We start from the raw sequence: 14,095 nt of genomic DNA, 5'->3' as shown, positions 1-14,095 counted from the left end.
ATAATAAAATGTACCATCCCTGTGGTGAGAGAAACACTTCAGCAGCCCAACACTGTAGCATTTAATTTCAGAAAGGGAAACTACACAAAAATGAGGCAGTTATTTAAACAGAAATTAAGAGGTACAGTGACAAAAGTAAAATCCCTGTAAGCTTCATGAAAACTTTTCAAAAACACCATAATAGAGACCCAACTTAATTGTATACCCCACATTAAAAAACACAGTAAGAAAACCAAAAAAGTGCCACTGTGGCTTGGCTTAAATAAGTAAAAGAAGCAGTCAGACATAAAAGGACTTGATTTAAAAAGTGGAAGTTAAATCCTAGTGAGGAAAATAGAAAGGAGTATAAACTCTGTCAAATTAAATGTAAAAATATAATAAGTAAAAAAGGAGTTTGAAGAACAGCTAGCCAAAACCTCAAAGTAATAGTAAAATATATTTTAAGTACATCAAAAGCAGGAAGCTGGCTAAACAACCATTGGGCGAACAAGATGCTAAAGGAGCACTCAAAAACGATAGTCACTGTGGAAAGTAACAGAGAGGTAGCCGTGTTAGTCTGATCATGGTCAAACAAACACACAAAAAAAGCAGTCATGTAGCACTTTAACGACTAACAAGATGGTTTATTAGGTGATAAGCTTTTGTGGGGCAGATCCACCTCTTCAGATCATATTCTGAAAATGTGGAGAAACCAAATGAATTATTTGCTTCTGTCTTCACAGCTGAGGATGATAGGGAGATTCTGAAACCTGAGCCATTCTTTTTAGGTGACAAACCTGAGGAATTTTCCCAGATTGAGGTGTCATTATAGGAGGTTTTGGAACAAATTGCTAAATTAAACAGTAACAAGTCACCAGGACCAGATGGCATTCACCCAAGAGTTCTGAAAGAACTCAAATGGGAAATTGCGAAACTATTAACTATTGTTTGTAACATATCCTTCAAATCACCTTCTGTACCTAATGACTGGAAGATAGCTAATGTAATGCCAATATTTTAAAAGAGCCCTAGAAGTGATCCTGGCAGTTACAGATTGGTAAGTCTAACATCAGTACCGGGCAAATTAGTTGAAACTAGAGTAAATAATAGAATTGTCAGACACATAGATGAACATAATGTTTTGGGGGAACGTCAGCTTGGTTCCCGTAAAGGGAAATCGTCTTACTAATCTACTAGAGTTCTTTGAGGGGGTTAACAGACATGTGGACAAGGGGGATCCAGTAGATATAGTGTACTTGGATTTCCAGAAAGCCCTTGATAAGGTCCCTCAGCAAAGACTCTTAAGTAAAGTTATTTGTCATGAGATAAAAGGGAAGGTCCTCTCATGGATTGAGAACTAGTTACAAGACAGGAAACAAAGGGTAGGAATAAATGATAAGTTTTCAGAATGGAGAGAGGTAACCAGTGGTGTTCTGCAGGGGCCTGTGTTGATGCCAAGTCTATTCAACCTATTTATAAATGATCTGGAGAAAGGGATAAAAAGTGAGGTGGCAAAATTTGCAGCTGAGACTAACCTGCACAAGATAGTTAAGACCAAAGCAGACTGTGAAGAGCTTCAAAAAGATCTCAGAAAACTAAATGGTCGGGCAACAAAATGGCAAATGAAATTTAGTGTTGATAAATGTGAAGTAATGTACATTGGAAAAAATAATTTCAACTGTACATACAGAATGATGGGGACTAAATAAGCTATAACTACTCGAGAGAGATCTTGGAGTGAATGTGGATAGTTCTCTGAAAACTTCCACTCTGTTCAGTGGCAGTCAAAAAAGCAAACAGGATGTTAGGAATCATTAAAAAAGGGATCGAGAATAAGATGGAGAATATCTTATTGCCCTTATATATATTCATGGTACGCCCATATCTTGAATACCGTGTACAGATGTGGTCTCCTCATCTCAAAAAAGATATATTGGCATTGGAAAAGGTTCAGAGAAGGGCAACTAAAATGATTAAGCATTTGGAATGGGTCCCATATGAGGAGAGATTAAAGAGACTAGGACTTTTCAACTTAGAAAACTGAAGACTAAGGGGGGATATGATAGAGGTTTATAAAATCATGACTAGTGTGGAAAAAATGAATAAGGAAAAGTTATTTACTTGTCCCTATATAAGAACTAGGGGTCACCAAATTAAATTAATAGGTAGCAGGTTTAAAAGAAACAAAAGGAAGTTTATCTTCAGGCAGCACACAGTCAACTGTGGAACCCCTTGCCAGAGGATGTTGTGAAGATTAGGATTTTAACAGGGTCCAGAAAAGAGTGAGATAAATTAATGGAGGTTTAGTCTATCAATGGCTATTAGCCAGGATGAGTAGGTATGGTGTCCCCAGGCTCTGTTTGTCAGAGGCTGGGAATGGATGATAGGAGAGGGATCACATGATGATTTCTTGTTTTGTTCAATCTCCGTCTGGGGCATTGGCCACTGTGGGAGAGATGGACCTTTGGTCTGATCCAATATGGCCGTTGTTATATTCTTATGTTTGTTCTTAAATGTTTAATCTTATAGAATTAACCGGCTCCTGTTAAATTAATTAATGTCTGGGACCTTTGTGTGTTGTTTTGCCATTTCAGTCCTTTTTATTGGGCTCCTGGATGCTGTCAGCGTTGTTTGATCTTCTCCTTGTAGAAGTTGTGCAATATGCATTTGGCATCACCATTAGCAGCTTGCCTTCTGGATTGTAAGTTTTTAATGGGTTTATCTTTGTCTTATATACTGTTCCGAGGGAATATTTATTATGGATTGGAGTAAAATAACCTGTTAATATAACATTTTAAATCCAGTTTATCCTTTTCGGCATGAATATTTATTTTATAACACTATTTTCCAAATATGTCCTGTAGTAGAGTCAAAATATTTTTAGCATTATACATCCACTTTATGGTGACTTCGTTTCACAATATTGTGTTTTCATTTGTCTTGGAGTAAATGAGTTACCTTTCAGTGCTGGCATCTTTTATTCTTTACTCAGTACAGTATTCCTGAACATTTGTTTTGATTTCATGCTTTTTTCAGAAGCATACTTAGCACTGAAACCACAAAACAAATGTTATGTAAATCATAATTTAAAATATGCAAAACTCTATGCATTTCATAGTGGAATGTACTTAATCAGTTCACATTTCAAAACTCTTGAGTTTTATAGGACATCATGTATATGTGTATTACATTTTATTGCATTTAACATTTGAAGAGTGAGGTGTTTAAAGCATAAGATTCTTTAGGAACTCAGTTTCAAATAAGCTAGTTTTGAGATTTGCATAATAAAAACAATACAGAAAACTGGATTGCTAAGTGAGTATTTGTAGTTGGGTTTACACTTTAGTGTGGTCAACCTCACATAATCATGGCTTTCCATATGCTGCGTGCTCATTGGTATTAAGAAAAGCATTTATAATCACTTTTTCTAATGTCAAATATAAGTGCTTCTGGTTTCTCATCCTTTGTATAGCTGATGAAAAAAACTGACATTCTCATAAGCACGTGGAAAGTTATACTGTAGTTAAAAATACGTGGTTTTTGTTAGACTTTCCAAGATTAGCTATTAAAAGGGACTTGTAATGTTTCCATATTCCGAAAGATTAGAGATGGGATGTACATTTTCTGTATGTCTGTATAAACTACATTCATTATTCTGGAACAAAGAATATTCTATTTATTTAAACTTGGGAGTATTCCAGATGTTAGTAATGTGGTATATTATACTTACAGGAAATTAACAATTTGAATAATTATTCTCTTCTACTATTTGGTGTACTTTTTTATTTATTACAGAATTTCATTAGTTTTAGGGTGTCAAAATACTGCCAAATAAAACAGATTTTAAGTAAACAAAACAAATAAAAATTAAAGAAGCTTTCTCTTCAGTTTATGCTTCTGTTCTCCTGGTAAAGGCTGAACTTATGAATATAATAGATACTTTGGTATCATATACAATGTGGCATGTATATATAAAATCTTAATGCATCATATATAAGCAGATATTCTTTGCTTTATTTAAATTGTATATGCACTAGCATGGACATTGACTTTTTTTATGCCTAGAAATATTTACATTTGATGAGAGGAACAATATATTTGTATGCCTGCTTCACTCAGGTAGTAGATCATAAATATTTTAGATCTCCTGGATTTACTGTAAAAATGTAAAATGCATAGATGAATATTAATACTTTACCTAATTGGTATTCCATTTGTCCCACATTTATGCTACCACAGATGTAATGTGTCCCAATATTGCAAACTCCAGAGTATTCTTGATTTCAACTAAGCTGAAATGTCACACTTCAGTGAAAATCGCTTCACCACATTATAAGCATCTTCTGATTTTTTTTTATATCATTTCACTGTTTATATTACTTAATGACCTTACACTCCCAGATCGAAAACTCTTCCTGCGCACACTTCGAAGATAGTTACGGTAAAGCATGACACTGATGACTCTAGCCTGAAATTGCTTAGAAACAATGTAGTACAGGATAACATCTAAGCACGTACTGAGATTCATGAGAAAGGTGGTAAAGGCTGCCCATGGATTGTAACTCTTGTCTTCATCTTGCAGCATCAGGAATGCAAAACAAATGTGGAAGGGCACAAAGCAGAAAAGCACTTGCACAATCAGAGTAACTATAATTTTTATAGATCTTTCCTTAGCCTTGGGTTTCAGTTTGGAAGTCCTGCCGTGGACAAAATGGTAAATAATGACTAGATAGCATCCAATCATGATAAACAGGGGAATAAGGAAAAAAAAAGTCAAACGAGTAAAATTTAACATATTGACTTCCTTTAGATGGATGATGTCGAGCATCTTCAGGCAGGTCATAAAATCTGAGGCTTTATCTGGATCTGAATATAAAAATAGCAGTGGGGAAGTTGATGCAAGGGTCATTATCCAGATACCAATGCAAGCTAGCAGAGCTTTCTTTGTATTCTTAAGTTCTTTGACATGTTTGGGCTGGACAATAGCCATATATCTATCAACACTTATAAAAGCAAGCAGCCACAGAGCAATGCTTGGATAAAACACAGTGAAAGCGCCAAGAATCCGACAGAACATATCTCCAAATGGCCAAACTGCTTTTGCATAGTAGCTTATCCGAAAAGGTAAGAACAATATAAAAATTAAGTCAAGTAATGCAACGTTCATCATGTAGACTGTTATCGTCGTTCTTTTCTTGGTGGTGCAGCTGAAGACCCATAGTGCAGTGATGTTTACTAGCAATCCAATTATGAATATAAAGCTATAGAAGACCAGTGATGCGATCCTGTATTCTTCTGGGTGCCAGTTTCCTGGCAGAATGTTTTGACTCTGATTGTGTTTATTCATCATTTTTTCTCCTCTTAAAACATGATCTCTAAAAACAAATAAAGTAAATCATGAGAAATGAAACAACAATAAAAATTAGATTTGGAAATTTGTAAAGAAGCGAAATAGGTTACTCTCATTTCTTGATCACAATTATTTAAAACATTTTAAAAATAACTGAAGTCAACAAAAAAACAACAACATTATTGTAACTCCCAAAACATGCTAAGCTCATCCTGTCTGTTAATATAATGTCTGTCCCAAAGAGATTATGAATAGCAATAAACTTGTACTGAGTGATACATATTTTTAATAATTAAAATGTAATTATCATTTTTAAAACAATACTTAAAATGTGTCATGTAAAAGGATGTCTTAAATATAATGAGAAAAAGGGAAGTTAGGGATTGCTGAATGTTGTTATTTTTGGCTTATTGTTTGTTTGTATTGTAGCATCTAGCAGTCCCAGCCAGAGACCAGGATCCTATTATGCTAAGCCAGTGGTGGGCAATCTGCAGCTCATGCGCCACACACAGCTTGTCAGGGTAAACTGCTAGCAAGCTGTCAGACAGGTTGTTTACCGTGTGCTCCTTGGTACAGCCACCTGTAGCTCCCATTGGAGGTAGTTTGCTTTTTCTGGCGGGACGAAGAAGTCAGCAAGTCCCTATGGCCGCACAGATTCCTGCAGCTCCCATTTGTTGGGAATGGCAAACTATAGTCAATGGGGGCTGTGGGTGGCTCAGGGGACACAAGGTAAACAACCTATCTGGTGGCCTGCTAGTGGCTTACCCTGACAAGCTGCATGTGGTCCACAGGTTGCCTGCCACTGCTGTACAAACACAGAACAAATGCTATACAAACACAGAACAAAAAGACAATCCCTGCCCCAATGAGCTTACAATACAGTATTCTTTCATGTTGTTTCATATTATGTAGGCCAGCAATTCTCAAACTTTTTGGGCTCAGGAGCCCTTTACATGCGTAAAAATGTATGCGGAGCCCCAGCGGTCCACTGATTGTATGTGTTGTACCTATTGATGTTTCCAGTTTGTCAACCTCGCCAAGCCCCTGGAGATGTCTTGTGGAGCCCTGGGGCTCCGTGGAGCAAAGTTTGAGAAACACTTATGTAGGCTAACCATTTAGCCATTTAAAAATGGCATCTTTAATTTTAAAAGTGATATTAAGGGTTATTCTTAATTAAGATTTTATTTCCATGAATCAAAATTTATTTTTAATCTGTAATTTTACCTATAAATCTCTTTTAAATAGTTGCAAATTAAATAGAACTCTTCTGATTGTCCTTACATTTTGTAAGTAGCCTTTTCTAAAAGAAATACACATTGAAAGGATATTTGTTTTAAAAGTAAATAAAAATAATTAAAACACCATGACATTTAATGTAGTTTCCATGCACAAGGAAAAATATCAGTTGTGAACTTTAGCTATAAAGAAACTGCATATTTCCCAATAGAACATATATAGTATTGCATACAAAAGGCATGAAAAGAAGAAAAAAGGTATGTTATTTAGGTTATTTAGATTCTAACTGTAGTATCTGTACCCAGGATCTGAAGAAAATAGGCAGATACATATTAGTGAGAGGACTAGGTTTATAACTTTTATTTTAATACAAAAATTGGCAATGAAGAATAAACTATGCAAATTTTGTGGCAGTATCCTTGTGACATGCCCAGCTGCTGGGCAAAGGATCAGCATTTTTTGTGTCAGCCTCTTGGTCATAAGTGTTTGAAGACTGAAGTTTTGTCCTGCTAACTCAGCTGCTGAAAGAGAGAAAGGAGCTTTCTCTGTTTAGCCACCCTACTTTGGAGCAGTGGTCTACTCTGTGACTTCCTTAGCTTCTTGGTGGTTGCCAGAGTGCCTTGTATCCTCCCGCAGCTTCTAATTCCTGAGAGGAAAGGTGTGTGTCTGTGTCTGTGTCTGACTCAGACAGACAGACAGACAGACCTCCCTATCCCCAGTATTTGAATGGTTCCCATTGCCTGACTGATACTGCTCATGGTTTTCCCAAGCAGCAGAAGAATGCAATTTCTAAGTGGCATCAGGGGACATTTTAGGCTTTTAAGTGATGAAAGGTTACTTTTCATTTTAGGCTTGTAAGTGAAGAAAGCATTTAAAGATCAGCTCAGTTCATTGTTTTAATGTCTGCCATCTATTTTACTTCATAATACAGAGTTTCTAGATTACACCAGTGGTTTGTTTAGTCCAGTACTCTGTCTGAAAGTGGCCAGTACCAGATGCTTTTGACGAGAGTATCCCTGTATTGAACAATAATGGTGAGACTTTTTTAAATGGGAAATGTCTTCCTAATCTCTCCTCCTCCCTTCCCCCATCACTTAATTGTTACCTTGTGCCTTGAAATGTGCAGTTTTAAATCTCTTATTTTTGTTGTTCTCTATAATGAAACAATAGTTTATTTCATTACACACATAAATATCTTATCCTCTACACTTGGTATCAATGAATCTTTATAATTTATACAAAATTGTTTTGATTCCTCATGGATGATTTAGGTGATTCAAGTGAAAATGTTAGTGTAAGGGCAATAAAGTAAAATGGACACTTGGAATGGAAAAATTATGTAGTGCAGTGTGGTATAAGGAAGGAGATTTGGAGGGAGTATCAGAAATTTCTCTAAAGTGGTTAGTCCACTGGGTCAAATTAAAAGTAATATTTTTAAAAAGATACTGAGACCCATCAACAGGAGGATAGGACACATCCCACAAGAGTGGGATTTTGTTAATGTACACCGTAGTGATAAAGTCTTATCTACCAGTCCATTCAATTTTGATCATGTTTTTATGAAAGTATTCTATTCCTAAGATGTTACAATGAAAAAGGCATAATTTTTAAATAAAATTCTGTAAGTATAAATATAAATCAGTATTATTGGAAATGTTTGAAAACATATTTGAAACTGCTCAAAACACTCCAAGTAACAGTTACATTTTTCACCATATCCAAGATAGTCATTTTTCTATCTAGAGAACATTATTTTAGGCAGTATATATTCTCGTAAACTCTCCCTTCCTTCTTTCTCTTTACAGGTTTTAGATTTCTCTCGGTATTGATTAAGTGCTTGTTATATAATGCATTACTTCAGTATACTACAACAATTTTACAAATATAATGATCTAAGTGTACAGTAGAAGTATATGCATAAATCTGTTCATCCACACTCCATATTGCTTGTAGCCTGTAACTTACTTATAGGGTCTAGTGTCTAGTCAGTTCATTAGCTGTGCCATTCTGAGTGATGTAAATGAGGAAACACTCTGTAATAAACAGTGTTTTTTATTAAATTGTTACTGAAGACCTAATTCCAAACTAATTGTTTAAAATGAGTTTCAGTTAGGAATCTGGCTTGTAGGTGCTACATAGATAAAAAATACCTGGATATATTAGGATGGTAGGAAGGTTTGATATATAAATAAGTGTAACTGTGACTGAAATCAAGCCATTGCTGCATGCATGGATATCCATTAATACCAATAAGAGATCAGCATGTATAAATCTTCATTGTGTGCCTGTAAAATTAGAATTTTGCTCCAGTTACTATATTTAGTGAGGGGAATAATTAGCTGTTTAAATTGAATAAATGGATATATCAAAAGTTCTTAAAAGGTTTCTAAATATCCAATTGATATGATTTAGTGGACCTTTTTTGAGATAATGTGAAAAGATTTTCTTGTTGCTGATTCATACATTTATTGTTATTCATTTTAGATATATTTTTAAAATTGTGGGTGGTGTTAGAACAACTCGTAATCATGATAAACTCACTTGAGTGCTGATTGAGCCTTTTTGGACAAATCCAAATTGGTTTCTCTTGATTTTGACTGAGAGTTTGTATGCTAGGGTTTTTTGTTTATTCATTTTTTTTGGTTTGTTTTTGTAAGAGCGGAAGTACTTTGGGAATAAATGCTCAGTTTTTGGGGTTGTTGACATATACATTTTCTTTTGTTAACATCTCTCTGCCTCCATCAGATGTCCTCATGGATCTGCTGTAGTGTGGGTGTATTTAAGGTAATCAGCAAGGTCCAGCATGTTTACCCATTCAGTATATAAGTGATTCATTTCACTATATAAACCACTTAGGTAAAAATCAATGTTGATGCTATTACTTATGGGAAGGGTTCAATTAATTGTTAAAATACTTGGACCAAATAGCTTATGCATATGTTAAAAAACAAAATCTGTTTGCTTGAATTTACAGTCACATAATGCAGCTGTTATTTAAAATTCGCACTATGGGTGGAAGTAAGCTTCCTTTTATTAGTTACAGAAAATGTGCCTTTGTTCAATTAACACTTTAGAGAAGGAAGTCAGTCTTAATAAACATGGAGATTTAAGTTACTTTAAGCTCAACATGAAAATAATGGATTAAACATTACTTGCCTTTATGTTCTATAAAGTTGCTTCAAGGATGCTTGTTTTGTATCTTCAGATCTGCAGAAAGTTTAGATTTGCTTCTGTCTGTACAGCTTCACCTTACTAAAATAGAAACCCTCCTGCATAGTCAGGAAATGATGACGTAATGAAGCCAGCTCTGAGTTCTCTTATTAGTTTATAAGTATTTTAAACATTTTGTTAATTTGTATGTACACAGACCTTGTCCCTTAACTTGACTCATTTGTCAGTTTACAGAATTGCAACATTTTTCAGCAGGTATGTTCTCATAATATTTCTGTCTTCAAAATCAGTTTCTTTGCAGAAGATCATATACTACAACTTCGTTTGGATGAAGTGTTTGGGGAATATAAAAATGTTTGGATATTTGACATTCATGCAAATAATTTATTCAATAAAGGAAAAACTAAGTTTTGGTTAAAGGAAGGTTCTTACATAGAGTTTTAAATTCTGCACAGACCATAATCTCCTTTTGTGGAAACCCCCATTGTACTTGCATTGTTAGAAGTGGTAGTCAGTCTGAAAATGAAAGAAACTCATTGCCTTTGCAATAGGAAACTTGATTCACTTGTATGCATTGCTTATTTCTTGTTGGCAAAGTAATGGCACTTTAATATCTTACTTGCTTTCTAAAATAATACTGAATATCCATCTTCTGGCTACTTGTTAGAAAACCACTCTAAGCTATTTTTACGCCATGGGATCATTTTTTAAAAAAAGGCTCATGAAGGGAAGAATCATTATTTTCAGTATTTCCTTTGACCAGAGAAAGGACAACTGTTGATTTGGTTTTTTTTTACATAAAATTTCAAATGTAAGGTTATGAGCATTTTAGTTTTTTCCATGTTAATTATACTGCTTTATTAGAGAAAATTTGTTTCAACATTTATGTATGTTTTTTATATATTTGTCAATTACTGTATGTATTACAGTGAAACTCAGAATATAGTGAAGTGTTCTGTAGTTCTTACTCAGTCTTTATTCTAGCATATCTCCCAATAAGGACAGTGGCAATTTTGCAGAAGTAAGGATCAAGTAAAAACTGTAGGATATGGATGTTAGTGAAGTGGAATGTTTGATGGGTTTGGTCACAGAGATCCCATTGAGACTCTCACTTGATGTGCTGATGATACCACTCAGCACACCTACCTTATCCTCTGGGACATCCCACCACCCTGTTCTGCTAAGCCTGAATCTCTGGTCTCCCACAATGAAGGCATAGAGTTGGGATAACAGCCCACAGTAGAGTAACACAGACACTGAGATCCACTCTGCTGTGGGAAGGATCAGTCAAGAGATTTGACACAGCACTCATGTACACAGTCTCAATGGGACCAAAACCCCAGATAAATCCATCTCACTATGCATAAAGTTTATACAGAGTGAACTCATAAGTTGTTCACCTTGTTTATCAATGATAGAGAGAGATGCATAGTTGTTGTTCCCCTAGGATTTAAGTGGTTGCAAGTAATAGCAGATAGATCAAAGTAAGTTACTAAACAAAATAAAACACACCAGCTAAGCTTAATACTCTTAAGAAACTTGTTACATGCAATTTCTTATCCTAACAGTTCTAATTACCTTTTGTCACAAGCTAAGCAGCCTCTCAGACTCATAGCTAGGACCTGATCCTTCCTCCCGTTGAGTCTTAGATGTTTGCAGCAATCATTTTAGGTGGTAACAAGGGGTAACCTAGCAGAAGCCCCATTATTTGGTTTCATCCCTTTATATCCCTTTTGCCAAAGGCGGAATCCTTTGCATTCAGTTTAGGGATGTTAAATATCGGTTAATTGAATAGTCGAGTAATCTCATTAATTCTTATCCGTTACTTGACTATTTTATAGTTCCCTGTAGCAGAGGAAGCAGCATGGGATGCCAGGCAGGAGCCGGTCCGCAAGGGGAGCCAGTTTAAAAACCAGCTCCCCTCGCATACTGGCTTCTTTCACCCTGTGCTGCTGCCTGTGATACAGAGGCAGCACTGTGGGGTGTCAGCAGCCCCTGTCCGGAGGGATTCTGAGTTCCTGGACCTAGCGTGAGACAGAACTGAGCCAGGCTGCCTGCCTCGCACCTAATAAACTTTAAATGTAGAGCTGCAGTGGGGATAGTCCTGTACCCGGTGTGAACCAGGCTGCTGGCCAGCCTGCTAAAAAATTTAGTACTGATAGAGTGGGGGTGGGAATGCGTGTAGTCTGTAGCATTAACGGATAAGCTTTTGCTTATCTGTTAATGGACTACACTATTACATCCCTAATTCAGGTCTAATTTTTCTCACCTTGAGTAGAAAAGTGCAGCATACAAAATAGTTTCCAGCATCAGATGTCCTGGTCACATGTCTTTGTAGGACCAACCATAGTCTAGGCCAGGCATGTCAAACTCGAAGCCCACTGAGGGCTGCACAAACGAAAACTGAAGTACACCAAAGAAAATGTATTTCTATCGCAAAGTCATAATTATTTATTATTATAGATTATGTGTAAGGTAAATTTTATAATTTTTCTGGTTTTGTTTTAATATAATACAATAATTTGGTGTGTAAAATTGTTATTTGCCCACATAAAATAAATTTTAATTTAAATATAAATTTAAGGGACTTTTTCATTTTTTATGATACATAACTTGTTTTTATTTCAACAAAACAAGTATAGACCATGATTAATCAAATAGAACAGGCTTCTGTGAAAATTTCAGATACTTTGTAAGTCTGAAATTTTGCATAAACATAGAATATTCATGCAATTACTGACATTTATTTATATACAATTAATATACATTTTGTGATTTTATTTGAGAATAAATAAATAAAAAACAAAATATTAACAAAAAAAACCCTTCTCTCCCCCAGAGCTAGGCACTTCCATACCCCTGTTCTAATGAAATCCCCCTCAGAGTCTCCCTGCTCTAACCCAGTGGCTCATCCCTTTCCCCGAGCCAGACACACACACTCCTCTAACTCAGTGCCTCCCCCTCCCACCGGAGTCAAACACTCTCAGTCTCCCCAACCTAATGCCTGGGTCCTGGAGCTGCAGCTGCCACACATTTCTTCCTCAGGTGCTGGGGCGGCATGAGCACAGCAGCCAGCTGTGAGCAGGTGCTTGATCCCTGTGCAGAGCAGCCGGCCCACTATAACCACGTCCTGGAGCGGCAGGTGGCCCGGCCAGCCATGAACAGTCACTGCAGTGCTGTGTGCAGAGCAGCTAGTCAGCCAACTGTGATCTGCACTCAGCCATGTGCTCCGAGCAGCCAGTGGGCTGCACTTTATTCTTTTATACAGCTGTAGTGGCGGGCTGCAAAAAATTTCGATCGGGCTGCATGCGGCCTGCCAGAGGCCTGTATGACATGCCTGGTCTAGGCTCAGAGGGGAAGCAAGACTATTCACCAATCTTTGTCCCCAATAGCAGGCCACTAAGTTCCTTAAGTACCAGTAATGCCCTTCACTTACCAGGCCTAGATCAGTAAACAGGTTTATGCTTCATATTTCTAACTTAAAATACAGGAATGATACAGGCACACAAATAGAATATACACGTTCAACAGATTATAAATTTAAAAATAATGTTACATGCAATATTTTGCAAAAAGCATATTTGAATTAGGTAAATTCTTATTTCTAAGCATGTTTTCATAAAGAATATGAAATATACCCTCACAGAATGAAAGTCCTAATGTGTGATACTGTGTTTTATTAAATGCCCAGAGTCCTGTTACTTCTGTATGAAAAAATGTTGCCTCAGTCAGAATTTAGTGGATAGATATTTACAAACCTCACATCAGTGTGCATGGTCAGAGAATGGGGCTTTGAAAACTGTGTGTTCATGCACAGACTTGTGATGTCTGTAACTGTGAGTATGGAACTAGTTTAGAGGATTAAACTTGAGCTATGTATGTGAACATTTCAAAGTCATTCCAAACAAAACAAGCATTAAACTCTTGCTAATCCCACCTCCCAGACACCTAAACCATCCCAGCTTCCCAGGATGCTTCATCTTCTGTTCAAAAACTATTTTGTGATTGTTGCTTGTAAAATTGTATCTTTTAAGACACTGCTTAATTCTAAAATGTTGCTAGTTTTAAGAAACTAGTGTATCATCAGGATTGCAAGGTGGTGGTTGGTGTTGTAGTCCAGCAGCGTTAGAACACTGGAGTTCACTTACAGTGGAGTGAATCACCTCTGTGATAGCGTCCCGCTGAGGGAGTGTTCCCTAAAATGCTTTCCCTGGTCGCTAATATTCATTATGCTGCTGTGGATCATATGCTGAACTCGTGGAGGAGAGTATCCAGGCTGCCGAGCTCTTCCTTCCCTGCCAGATACTTTATTATTTGAGAAGTAACATCCAGTACCCTCCTATTTAATCAAATAGAAAA

General features: G+C 36.4%; 2 protein-coding genes across 2 annotated transcripts in view; one reads left to right on the top strand and one right to left on the bottom strand.

Moving 5' to 3' along the window:
• UBAC2 (UBA domain containing 2) overlaps nt 1–14,095 on the top strand; it is a 168,017-nt gene that overhangs the window by 30,960 nt on the left and 122,962 nt on the right. The window contains exon 4 of the mRNA XM_075918761.2: nt 2,574–2,680. Within this exon, the coding sequence (XP_075774876.2) occupies nt 2,574–2,680 (107 nt within the window). The remainder of the gene's footprint in view (nt 1–2,573; nt 2,681–14,095) is intronic.
• On the bottom strand, nt 3,972–12,167 carry GPR18 (G protein-coupled receptor 18). The gene is made up of 2 exons (XM_075918760.2): nt 9,722–12,167; nt 3,972–5,354 (listed from the first exon to the last, which is right to left on the bottom strand). Exon 2 carries the CDS (start codon nt 5,327–5,329, stop codon nt 4,334–4,336), a length of 996 nt encoding a protein of 331 aa, XP_075774875.1. The 5' UTR covers nt 5,330–5,354; nt 9,722–12,167; the 3' UTR covers nt 3,972–4,333.

The sequence above is a fragment of the Pelodiscus sinensis genome, chromosome 1 (genome assembly GCF_052426305.1).
Source record: "Pelodiscus sinensis isolate ZL-2025 chromosome 1, ASM5242630v1, whole genome shotgun sequence".
NCBI lineage: Eukaryota > Metazoa > Chordata > Testudines > Trionychidae > Pelodiscus > Pelodiscus sinensis.
This window is presented reverse-complemented; position numbering and strand designations above follow the sequence as displayed.